The 12,211-nt window shown below is 35.1% G+C and overlaps 1 protein-coding gene across 5 annotated transcripts in view; it reads left to right on the forward strand.

Annotated features, from left to right (window-relative positions):
- The window catches only part of TAB2 (TGF-beta activated kinase 1 (MAP3K7) binding protein 2), a 72,893-nt gene that overhangs the window by 56,982 nt on the left and 3,700 nt on the right, over positions 1–12,211 (forward strand). For 4 of the 5 annotated variants that reach the window (XM_066247907.1, XM_066247906.1, XM_066247905.1 and 1 more), the window contains 3 exons: positions 9,456–9,616; positions 9,823–9,916; positions 11,188–11,268. In XM_066247907.1, the coding sequence (XP_066104004.1) occupies positions 9,456–9,616; positions 9,823–9,916; positions 11,188–11,268 (336 nt within the window). The remainder of the gene's footprint in view (positions 1–9,455; positions 9,617–9,822; positions 9,917–11,187; positions 11,269–12,211) is intronic. The other variant, XM_066247909.1, reaches the window with a different exon arrangement.

Below are 12,211 nucleotides of genomic sequence, written 5' to 3' on the forward strand. Positions count from 1 at the left end.
CCCTTCAGATAACTGTGACAACCATGCTTACGTTTTCAAACATTTTAAAACATACTACATACACACAGAGTTTCCTAGCATTCACATGGCTCTGCACCTCTGCACTGCTGGTGTATGTGCACGCTGTGCTGGGTGGCTGCTGTTGGGCCTTCCGTCTCATTTCCTGTTTACACTGGGCCTGACCCAGATTTATGTGTCATCCAGTGATCTAGTGTTCCTTTGTCTTTGTTCAAGTGAAATCAGAGGATTGTTCGTTCCTGAAAAATGCGTTTGTGTGATGTTAACTCACTCGTGTGATGCTTTACAGTTTACACAGCACTCACTATAGTACTAAGTGGGGTGACCTGAGTAATACTGATCTTTAAGCAAGGATCTTTTCTGAACTCTCATTTGTGTAGTGTGGATAATAAGGAGAAAAGAGATGCCTCTGCCTCCTACAGTGAAATATTTCTAAAGCTGCTGGAACATAGTTTTAGAGTGGAAAAATAACTTGAGCCTTGTACTAAAATCCTAGGAAAAGATCTCAAAGAGGGGACATAAGTAAATTTGGCAGCCAAAATGCATTATTTTGCATTTATATTTTCTCTATTATTTGAAATCTAAAAATGTCAACAAGAATTTATGTTCTTAAAGAGATACATTGTTTGATATGCCTTCTGCTACAGAATGAGCAGAAGAAAAGGAGGTAAATTAATGAAACTTCTACCAGGACCCTGCTCAGCTCGCCTCCAAGTCTGCCCCCATCACCACCACCAGCCTAGAGGAATGCAGTTACGCTTGAGTCCTTAAAGTACTACAGGAATGGAAACAAGACTGAGTGCTGAATAGAAATTTTAAACTAAAATCTATAGCTATGAAGAAGAGTCTTATTTTACCTACAAAGAACAAATACTGAGATGCAACTTGCTTACCAGTAGGAAGGATACTGGCTAGATATCTATCTATGTTTTACCCTTTTCAGTCTCACTACCTGACCACCCAATTTCTGGAAAGTACCAATAAATATTTTATCATTCACTGTATTCTGAGACTTCATGGTGCTTTCTCCTATTCATAGAACTATGCTTTTTTTTAATACTGGCAACTCATTCAATCCAATTCTTGCAGGGGCGGGAGGTGTGGGGGAGGCCTGCTTCCTTTGTTTCGTTATGAGAGCCAGAGACTCTTACAAAACTAACATTGCTGCCAAAACTGATTTCTCATTCTCTGTTATCTCTGCAGAAATCCATCTGTGGTATTTGCTCTAACTGGTAAACTACAGTGTTTCTTTTAATTACTTATATAAAGTTATAAATATTTTTAATGATACTTTCATACTGGTTTTCTTTCATTTCTTCTTTGATCTGTACATCTATCCTTATGCCAGTACTAACCTCTCTTATTGTTATTTACTTCGTAAGTTTTGAAATTGGGATGTGTAAGTCATACTTTGTTCTTTCTTAAAATTATTTTGGCTATTTGCAGTCTCTGGCTATTCCATATAAATTTTAGAATTGTCGATTTTAAGTTTTATTACATTCAAATATTTTTCTACATATACTTGAAAAATCAAATACATGTAGGAACAAAAGGGTGTATAACTGATAGTTCCTCTCACCAGAGACAACCAATAGCTATTCATAAATAGTTTATTTTGTATTCTGGTATTCTGAGTATTCCAGGTCAAAAGTATAGTATAGATCTGTTTTTAAAAATGACTGTATAGTATTTTATTCATAATGTCTAATCAGTGTTTTCTTGATAGGCCTTAAAGTCTTGCTTTTATAAACTGCTGCAGTAAAAATTCTGCATATATACACTTGTGTCTGTATCCAAGTATGTGGGCAGAAGAGATTAGTAGAACTGCTGTGTCATAGAATATGTGTATTTTTAATTTTGATAGAGATATTATTTAGACTTGGTATACTGTCTTTAAACAACAAACTGTCAGTGACAAACTGTCTTTAAAACAACAAAGGTTTATTTCTAGCTCACTTGCCATTATAGATTAGCTGGTGGGCTCTGTTCTATATCATTCTCACTCGGGGACCCAGGTTGAGGCAGCTTAGTCTCTGTTTCCATGATTGTTCAAGCAAGACAAAGGAAGTACAGCGAATCAGCATTGACTCCTTAACCCTTTGAGCAGTACGAAGGTTCATGTATGTCCTCGTGCCTCCTGACCATCCAGAGTATGATCGTACATATATAAGGCAACATTAAAAAGAGGCAAATGTATGTTCTTCTTGTTTCCATAAATTGGTTATCAAACAAACATGATTTTAAGTTAATAAAACTGGAACTAATTACATTTTTTGAAAAAGAACTCTCAGGGGTCAGCGATCATGAAAAAAACTCACTACTGAAAGGATTAAGCTTCTGTCCCAATACATTACTCTAGCTAAAGCAAGTCCCATAGGCACATCTAGTTTAGACAGAATGGAGAAGCTCGATTCTACCGTACTGTAGTCCCCTCTTACCTTTGGGGAATATGTTCCAAGACCCCCAGTGATTGCCTGAAACCACAGATAGTACCAAACCCTACACACACACACATACATACACACACACGTTTATTCTGTAAATACATATCTGTGATAAAGCTAAATTTTTAAGTTAGGCAGAGTAAGAGATTAACAACAGCAAAAATAAAATGAGTCATTATAACAATATACCATAATAAAAATTATGTGAATTATGATCTCAGTCTCTCTCAATATCTTATTTACTATATTCACCTTTTCACTTAAATGAAGTACTCTACGGCTCCTCTAGCATATTTGAATGGCCCATATCGCCACTCTTGAGCTGCAGAGCCATTAGTAAGTAAAAGGATTACTTGAACACAAGCACTGAGATACTACAGTTTATCTGAAAATCAAGAAGTAATTAACAAAGGGGTTAGAGTCATGGCATGGAGATGCTGGACAAGGATGATTCATGTCCCCATGCAAGACGGCACAAGATTTCATGTTCATAATGCTACTGCTCAATACAGGGGACAGTTTAAAACTTATGAATTTTTCCTTTCTGGAATTTTCCATGTAATATTTTTGGGCCATGGTTGACCGAGGGTAATTGAAACCATGGAAAGTGAAACTGCAGATAAGGAGAAACGACTATACCTAGAAGACAGAGAGCCAGAAATATTTGGTGAAAGGCATGACCACAACAGTACGTGTTGCCGGTTTTAATTTTAAGACCCTCCAAAGAGATTCTTGTACCAGAGTATAAGCTGGTAGAATATTTTTCCCCATATTTATAAATGGGGAACATTTTGGCAACATTTATAAGAAGGTTCTTTTCTTCCATTTCTCCCCCAACCATCATTATGAAGGTGATTGAAAAGAAAAATACATGTTTGTCATTCTGTAGGTAAAAATGTCTTGTTTTGGTATTTTTAAATTTACATCATTAAATGAGTAAGATTGAGCATCTTTTAAAGTACTAATTTTTAAACCATTTGTATTTCTTATTATGTGAACTTGCCTTTTTTGTAGAAAATCTAGAATGTTTTTTCTGTTATTTTAACTTGGTCAATAAATTTCTTCTTGTTTTGTAAATTTTTTTACTTTTATATATTCATACGTATCAATCCTTTTTCCTTCTGGTTTCTGGGTTTAGTTTTATGTCTTATATACAAAGCTCTTCTCCATTCCAAGATTTTGAAATAATAAAATAGAAATCTTAATGTTTATCTTTAATTATAATACTTCTTGAAAAGAATATTGAACTGGCCTTACTTCTTTCATAGGGCACCCTTCAAAAACCTGAAAATAGCTACCATGTTCCCTTTTAAAGTATAAACCTTCCTAAGCAGTAAGCATCCCCCATTTTTTTAAAGACATTTTTTAAGGCTTTATGTATTCATTTTAGAGAGGAGAGAGAGAGAACAGGGGGAGGAGCAGGAAGCATCAACTCCCATCTGTGCCTTGACCAGGCAAGCCTGGGGTTTCAAACCGGTGACCGCAGGCATCCCCGGTTTCTATAGTGGTTCATCCAGTTCATCTGCGAGGCTCTTTTGGTCTAGGCCCCAGTTTTCTTTTTACTAAAGCAAAAGTTTTAACCAATGTCTATATCTTAATGCTGTAAAACTACGTGCAGCATCTTAATTATATACAAATAAATGCCAACAAAGTATTATTCAAGCAGAGGTCTTAAGTTGACCTGTTATTAATGCAAATGTATAAATAATTTAGATTTCTTAAAAATAATTACAGGGGTTAAACATCATTTCTTGCAGTTTTCTGCTAATATCTGTTGCCCAAATTATGGGCTCAGTTGCAGAGCTGTTGCAAGATCTGATTTCAAACTGATCTTTAAAATGGCAAAATAAATGGAACATCAGGATGCTTTAGAGTAATTGCCATCTCTAAATCTTTTGTCACTCAATCACCAAATAAGTGACTGTAATTACACAGTGGTATATAAAACAAATCTTCCTGCTGTCAACACTTACAGTCTAGAAAAAAAAATCTTGGTTTATTTTAGAAGCTGACATTGTATCATCTTGGGTACAATGACTTAGGCATGTACCTGACTTAGACATAAAATTGTCATGACAAGCAAAAACTTAAGTACTTATTACATTTCCACCGCCATTTTAATAAGCCTAAGCTCTCTGTATCCATGTATAGCTGGTACATTTTCCAATGGCAAAGGTATTTTTTTAATATGCACATTTCATTCTCTATCTTGTTTTTGGCTTTTGGAGAAACTAAGACATTATTTATACTATAGAATGCCAAAAATTAGTAAAGCTTACATCATCTGGAGCTTCAGGTGTGTTTTTCTAATTACAAATAAAGTTAAGAGAAAATATGTCTTTGTTGTCCATCAGAAGCTAACAAAACTTGAGTAAAGGCTAAACTTTCTGAAATTTCTGTATAAAAAATCTAGCGTACTTACTGTGAAGAGCCCTACTTTTAACTGATGATTATCTTAACCACAAGAGGGAGTTGCATGCTTAACCTATCTTTACTCATTAAATTTCAGTTTTGACAGGACGATGATTTAAAAGGTACTAAATATTTTTTCTACCTGTTATTTCTCCTTTTTTGTCGATTTCAGAGGACAAGTAGGTAAGTTTAGAAAACTGAAGAACTTCATGTATGTTAAATACATCGCTTACTTTATTTCTTTGGTAGAACTAGCATATAAAAAAACGCATTTCTACAATGTCAGCAACCTAACTAAGACTTGGCATACTTCAAAATGTATTGTCTTATTAAGTGAAAAATATTAAAACATTGAAGGAGACTTTAAAATCTCAGCTTTTTGTTTTATCAATATTTCTATTCTATTTCCTTTTCTATTTTTATTATCCATAAAAAGCTGCATTGTCATTATTTTACATATAATAGTTACCGAGTTCCTACAATTTTCAAGGTTTAATACTAGATACCAGGTAGCACAAAATTAAATTCAGTATTTACCCTTAAGGAACTTGAGGTTTCATTGAGAAGTATACTTAATAATGAAAAAATTTAAACTACTGAATTTTTCCAAGTGTGAAATGCAATGAACTTATCTCTTAGTGTGATAATGACTTATAAATACAGAGTAATGATATGTCAACTCTTGCAGTAGTGGTTCAATGTGACCTTGCCGGGTAGCTCATTTGGTTAGATGTACCAGGGTTGCGGGTTCAATGCCCAGTCAGGGCCAGATACAAGAGTCAACCAATGAATACATAATAAGTGGGAAAACAAAACAAGTGTTTCTCTCCCTCTCTCCTTTCCTCTCTCTTTCTAAAATCAATCAGTAAAAAAAAATTATTTAACAAAAAGGAAAAAGTTATTCAGTGCAAATACCACCAACAAAACTGCAGCACAGTCTTTACCCAGACCTTATTATGGTTCAAATACATGGATATAATTGGATATTATTTTAACTTTATCAAGGTATACATATTTGTATAAATGTTTATTGATGTTCCATACGCACATTTTATATACACTGCTCACAAAAATTAGGGGATATTTCAAAGTGAATATGAAGTGTTGAAATATCCCCTAATTTTTGTGAGCAGTGTATAGATCCTTGCTCAACCTTTAGTAGATTCCCTTGAATTAAAAGCTGGTGTCTCGCCTGACCAGGCACTGGTGCAGTGGATAGAGCGTCGGACTGGGATGCCAAGGACCGAGGTTCAAGACCCCGAGGTCGCCAGCTTGAGCGCAGGCTCACCTGGTTTGAGCAAAAAGCTCACCAGCTTGGACCCAAGGTCGCTGGCTTGAGCAAGGGGTTACTCAGTCTGCTGAAGGCCCGCAGTCAAGGCACATATGAGAAAACAATCGATGAACAACTAAGGTGTCGCAACGAAAAACTGATAATTGATGCTTCTCATCTCTCCGTTCCTGTCTGTCTGTCCCTGTCTATCCCTCTCTCTGTCTCTGTAAATAAATAAATAAATAAAGGAAACGTTAAAAAAAAAAAAAAGCTGGTGTCTCCCTTCAACCATAGAAATCCCCTTTTTATTCCCAGTTTCTCCGTTCTCTCTTTCTAGAACTTTTCTTATTCAGTTTTTTAACGTCCTGGACCAACTTTTTATTTATTTTGTATTGTCATATCCTCGATATATTCCATCACCTTTTCTTCCATTTTACTATTAATTTTTGTTCCAACCTATGTACGTTGTATATGAAATTTTCATTTCAACAGTGATTTTTTTTAATTTCTAAGACAGTTCTCTGGTTCCTTTTTCATAGCAGATTATTTTTATGGGTGCATTATCTCAAATCTGTTAACGGTGTTTATCAGAATCTAAGTTCTTGTCTCTCTCCTGAATTATCTCCACTTAATCTGAGCTTAGTCTTTCTCTTTGTTTATCTAGATCTTTTTCTTATGTGTTCCTCAGATGTGTTGTGATTCCTTGTTTGTTAGTTCATACTTAACGAAGAATAACTGTGAAGGCTAATTGAAAACCCTGTGTAAGAAAATGAGATTTGTTACTTGGCTGACTGCTTTGTGTTGAATAAGTCAGGAACCAGCTGCTACATGAGAACAGTCTGCCACCATCACCTAGCATTCTTTGTATTTGGGGACCAGCTTGAGAAGTGTGTGTTTGGGTGCCTTACAAATAAAATAAACATAGATAAACATAGTCATTTGCCCTTCTATGGGATGGAGAGAGCATGTTCTATAAACAGGCATCCAGTTAAGCCCCTGGTTTCTGGCCTGTTCCCACTTCTACCTGCTGTTGTTACTTGCATTCCCCAAAGTCTGGAGCCTCTTCCAGTTTCTACAGGGCACGCTCTGCCTCTGTTCTAAGTGCTCTGCTTGTTTGTGAGACTGGAGCTTTCTTCACCCTCCTTCATTATTGTCTGTGCCATCTCATCTGCTTTCACTCAGTTTTTTAGAAACTGGCCAAAATCTCTTGTCCATTAATTGCTTTCTTTCTGTTGTATCATTGCATAGTACCAGTTTTATTCCTCTCATTTTCATGGCGTTTCAGGAGGCAGAAGAATATATTTATAAATACAATGCTCCGTCAGCTATCCTCAAATGAAAGTCCTGGCTAATATAATTGATTCTTCATAGCTTGGCTTTTCAAGTCCATATTAGTCTATACTTAAATGATAGGAATGGAGAGAATTTCTCCTTCAGCTTACCTGCTGGAGTCTGTAACAAATCACCTCTCCTATATAAGTACATATTACTAAATGTGCATGAGCCTCATTCATACGTGTGCATGGTTGGTGTGATTTTGTTTATAAGTTTCTTCACATGCCAAAAGAAAGAAGCAAGACCCACACAGCCAGTTAATATGATTCCTAATGTGCCTTTGCCTTGACTTCATTCCACTTCCTGCCTCCATTTTTTTTCCTCTTATTCTGCTCAGAAAGGAAAATGCACATCCTCATACACTTTTAGGACAGTAAATAAACCCTAATGCAGAGTTTTTATATTTTGGTAATAGAGGGCAAAAATTCTGTGATTCACATAAAATCAACCAAGTTAATACAAGCTTGACAAAACAAGCTTGGGAGGTATGGTGTGCACAGATATGGCATGTTTTCAACCAGAAGAATGTATATCTTCAAAAACGCCTGAGTAACAGAGTATGTATTAAAATGGCAGAGAGGGTACCAGGATTTTAGTGTTTATCAGAATTAGCCATAGTTTTTGAAACTGGAAACAATGCCCTCATATTTATTTTTTTCCAATAAATAAGAAAGGAACAGCCTGACCTGTGGTGGCGCAGTGGATAAAGCGTCGACCTGGAATGCTGAGGTCGCCAGTTCAAAACCCTGGGCTTGCCTGGTCAAGGCACATATGGGAGTTGATGCTTCCTGCTCCTCCCCTCTTCTCTCTCTCTCTCTCTCTCTCTCTCTCCCCTCCTTCTCTCCTCTCTAAAATGAATAAAGTCTTAAAAAAAAATAAGAAAGGAACATTACAGAGGGAAACATCTGTGGGTTATATTAGTGTCAGATTTTTGTTGGGAAAAGTTACCGACTGTTTGAAGGCGATTTTGTTGAAGCATTTGAGGCTAACAGCATCCCCAATCACCCACACCCTAATTCTGGTCCTGGAATACATGCCATAGCCTTTTCCTTATTTTTTAGATTCTTGGAAGTTTGTGTTTAGTTGAAGATGACGTTCAGCATCAATCTAATCTGTTGAATCTGCTTGACTTTTTATTTTAATTACTATTTTTAATTTTTTAAAGTTTTTTTTTTTCCAAATCTGCCTATTTTCTCATAGAATTATCCAAACACCTTTTTTATGAAAGTAGCTTCTGGTATCTTCACTTTCAGTCCAGTATCCTAAAAAATGAGGCCCACATATTCCAGGGGTGGATCATAAGAACATATATAAAAATTTTATGGTTTTATAGGTGTCCCAAACAGTTCATCATTCATGCTTCAGGATTGATTGTTTTTCTTTTCTTTTTTTTTTTTTTCGATCTTAGGAAAAATATTTTCATGAAATGTAATTGGAACATAAGAAAATACATGTTTGATTTCTCTAAATAGTATAGTTTATACTCTATAATTTCAACAATTTAATGCTAGCATTCATGTGGATTAAAATCAATGTTTCATTTGTTGCATACATCAAAATGGATTAGACCTAACCCACATTCCCTTCTAAAATATCTATAAAATTTTTCTATTAGAATACCTTACACATAGACCAAACATACCACTTTTTGGAGTAGACGGTCAGATGTGAATTAAATAGAAGTAGGTCAGATGACAAAAGTAGAGCCTTTAGAGAATAAGCTAAATATGCTTTCTTTAGCCATAACATAGGTTTATCCAAATCCTGATAGGTGACATTTGTCCACTTAAATAATTAGGATAATTTTCAAGTTAAAAATTTTGGAATTTCAAGTGTTTAAACACAATATTTTGTTTTAATATATCTTTGGGATTGTTGGCAAACTCTTGTCATAGAAATATTTGTTTTCTCAAGACTGCTTATAGGTGAATTGACTGCAGTGGGTAAACCCTCATGTTTACTAATATGCATTACAGCTCTGCTGGTACACCAGAAGGCCAGAATGGAACGACTTCAAAGGGAACTTGAGATTCAAAAGAAAAAGCTGGATAAACTAAAATCTGAAGTCAATGAAATGGAAAATAATCTAACTCGAAGGCGCCTGAAAAGATCGAATTCCATATCCCAAATACCTTCAGTAAGTGTTTCTGTACCTGTGTGACCAATATGCCTGAACATGTGAAGAGGCAATCTGTAATAAGTATAAAAGTTTGATCTAGTTTTAAAAGCTCTTAATTCATGCTTGTTTTTCTGTTCTTACCTTTCCCTGCCAAAGTCTACTTTTTCTTAACTAATGACACGAGAATTCAATGTAGATCCTTCTCACATGGAATTATCTTTCAGCTGGAAGAAATGCAGCAGTTGAGAAGTTGTAATAGACAACTCCAGATTGACATTGACTGCTTAACCAAAGAAATTGATCTTTTTCAAGCCCGAGGTAAAGTTCAGTGCACACTCTGCAGAAGTTCATTGATTGTTTAAATATACCAGCTCTTTCCCTGTGGCCAAAAGCAGATGCATCAATCATAATCTTATTGTCTTAGATTTGACTTCGGAGCCAGATAGTGCTAAAGAACTATTGGGTTTTTATTTTCGACCCCCCCCCCCAATATGTATTTGGTTGCAAAGTAACTTGATATATTTTATGTCCTTCAAATCTGCTTTAGTCATGTATTCAGGGAATCAGGGAAGACAAGGAGTAGTATCTCTGGCTGCATTGTCCTAAGTTGCTATTATGTGTTACAATAATATTTATTAAGATTGCTCATATAGCTATTTTGTATTTCCCTTATTTCTTTCTACCTTTCAAGAATTATGCTCTTCAAAACATAATTAAAAAGGCACCCCCACCCCAATGGCACTATCTTAATTGGCAGCATAGAGAATAAAAATATGGCTTACATAGTTTTAGAACCCTGATTGCTTATTATACTTGAGTGATTGACAAGTAATCATTGCTTATTGTCGTAAAAAAAAATGTTTATAATTTAATTCAGTTCCATAGACAATTAAAAGGAAATGTTATGACTTAAACCTAATTCTGAAGTTGGAGAAATAATAGAAATATATAAAAGGGAAAAGATAGGAAAGGGAAGGAAGCCAACCGAAAAGCAGGCTTTCCTCACACTTGGAGTGTGTGCCAGAACCCATTAAACTGCAAGATGAGTCATCGCATTTTCTTCTAAAACATTAGTAAGCTGTTTATCTTGAAACAGTCATAGAAAATGCCATAATTTAACTTTGGAGAGAAAAGTAAAGTTAGGGCTGGTCTAGAAGCTATAATTCTGAACTTGTTCCTTTTGTTCAAAATCTGAACCATTTATTAACTCAGTACAAGGTTTTTGTACTTCCTTGAGGCCAAGCTGTTTAGGTGCTTAGGGTCATGTTTGCTCATTTAAAATATTTTAGATTGCTAAAATTTTTAGTTACTTTAATTTGTCCCAAAGAACAGGGGTCTGGTTCTAATCATATTATCTGACCAGCATTCATTTGACTTCTTCCCCAGCTTACCACGTTCACCTCTGTTATGGGTACTGTACTATACTTACCTAAGCTGTTTTGAAATCCTTACATACAATTGAGATTGTAGGTACAAAATAAATGAAAAGCATTTCTGTGATTATTTTTTAGAAATAAAATATTTTATTTTTAAAAAATAAAATATTTTGAGCTATAAACATTGATATATTTACTTTTTATATATTTCAGGACCACATTTTAATCCCAGCGCTATTCATAACTTTTATGACAATATTGGATTTGTAGGTCCTGTGCCACCAAAACCCAAAGGTTAGTGTGTCCATTAAGTGTGAGAATGGTTACATTTTGAAAAACAAGAGTGTTAAAATTTTTATTTTTAGCAACCTTGCACTGGAGATGTGCTTCATCACATCTTCATCACATAGGCATTCTTGGATGAATTCATTAGGCACATATTGTTGGGGGGTGGGGAGGATGCAAAAGTGTCATGTATTTAGCAAGTCTTAGCCAAAAAATAATCATCAGGTGCAAAAATTTGTATTCTTTAAATTTTTAGACAAATGATGAGGAAGAAACCATCAGGAGGCATATTTTTCTTAATTAGCTAATTTTATCTAATTTATGCATAATTCTGTGCATTGAAATACCCTGAATTCCAGATGAGTGGTTTTTGAAAACTATGACCTACTATCATTTTACATCACTGATATTCATAGAGCATATGTAGAGTATATGCACTCCAGACTAGGAAATGTCAGATATTTATGTGGACTTTTTGCTCCCGGCATTAAAGAATATATGGAAATAGGAATAAGATAGATGTTACTGGTTCTTTGGTTTGTTACAAGAATTATAACATTCTCAGTATCCTGTTCTCTTCACTTCCTCATTTTTGTTTAAATATAATTTAATCAGACTTAGCTAATCTATTTTTTTACTTAAAATTATTTGTAGCATAGTTGGAATATAATGAACTGTTGCTGCAGAGAAGCAAAGGTGAGAGTGGGGTGTTTGGCACAGTAAAGCAAGTACTCAGACACCGGGTGCTACTTGCTGTGAATTGAATAAAGGAATAAAGAAAATGGTGGCCTAGCCTAACACCCTAAAATAAGCAAATAGGCATTTCAGATTCTGAATCAGGTGCCTGTATATGATCTTTTTACTTTTTCAAAAACTAGAATTTTTCTTACAGAAATTTTCTGTCTTGCTTCAGCCTAGTCTAGTACTTATTGAGGGTTCAGAGGTGGAATAA

This window comes from Saccopteryx bilineata, chromosome 12 (genome assembly GCF_036850765.1).
Source record: "Saccopteryx bilineata isolate mSacBil1 chromosome 12, mSacBil1_pri_phased_curated, whole genome shotgun sequence".
Taxonomy (NCBI): Eukaryota; Metazoa; Chordata; class Mammalia; order Chiroptera; family Emballonuridae; genus Saccopteryx; species Saccopteryx bilineata.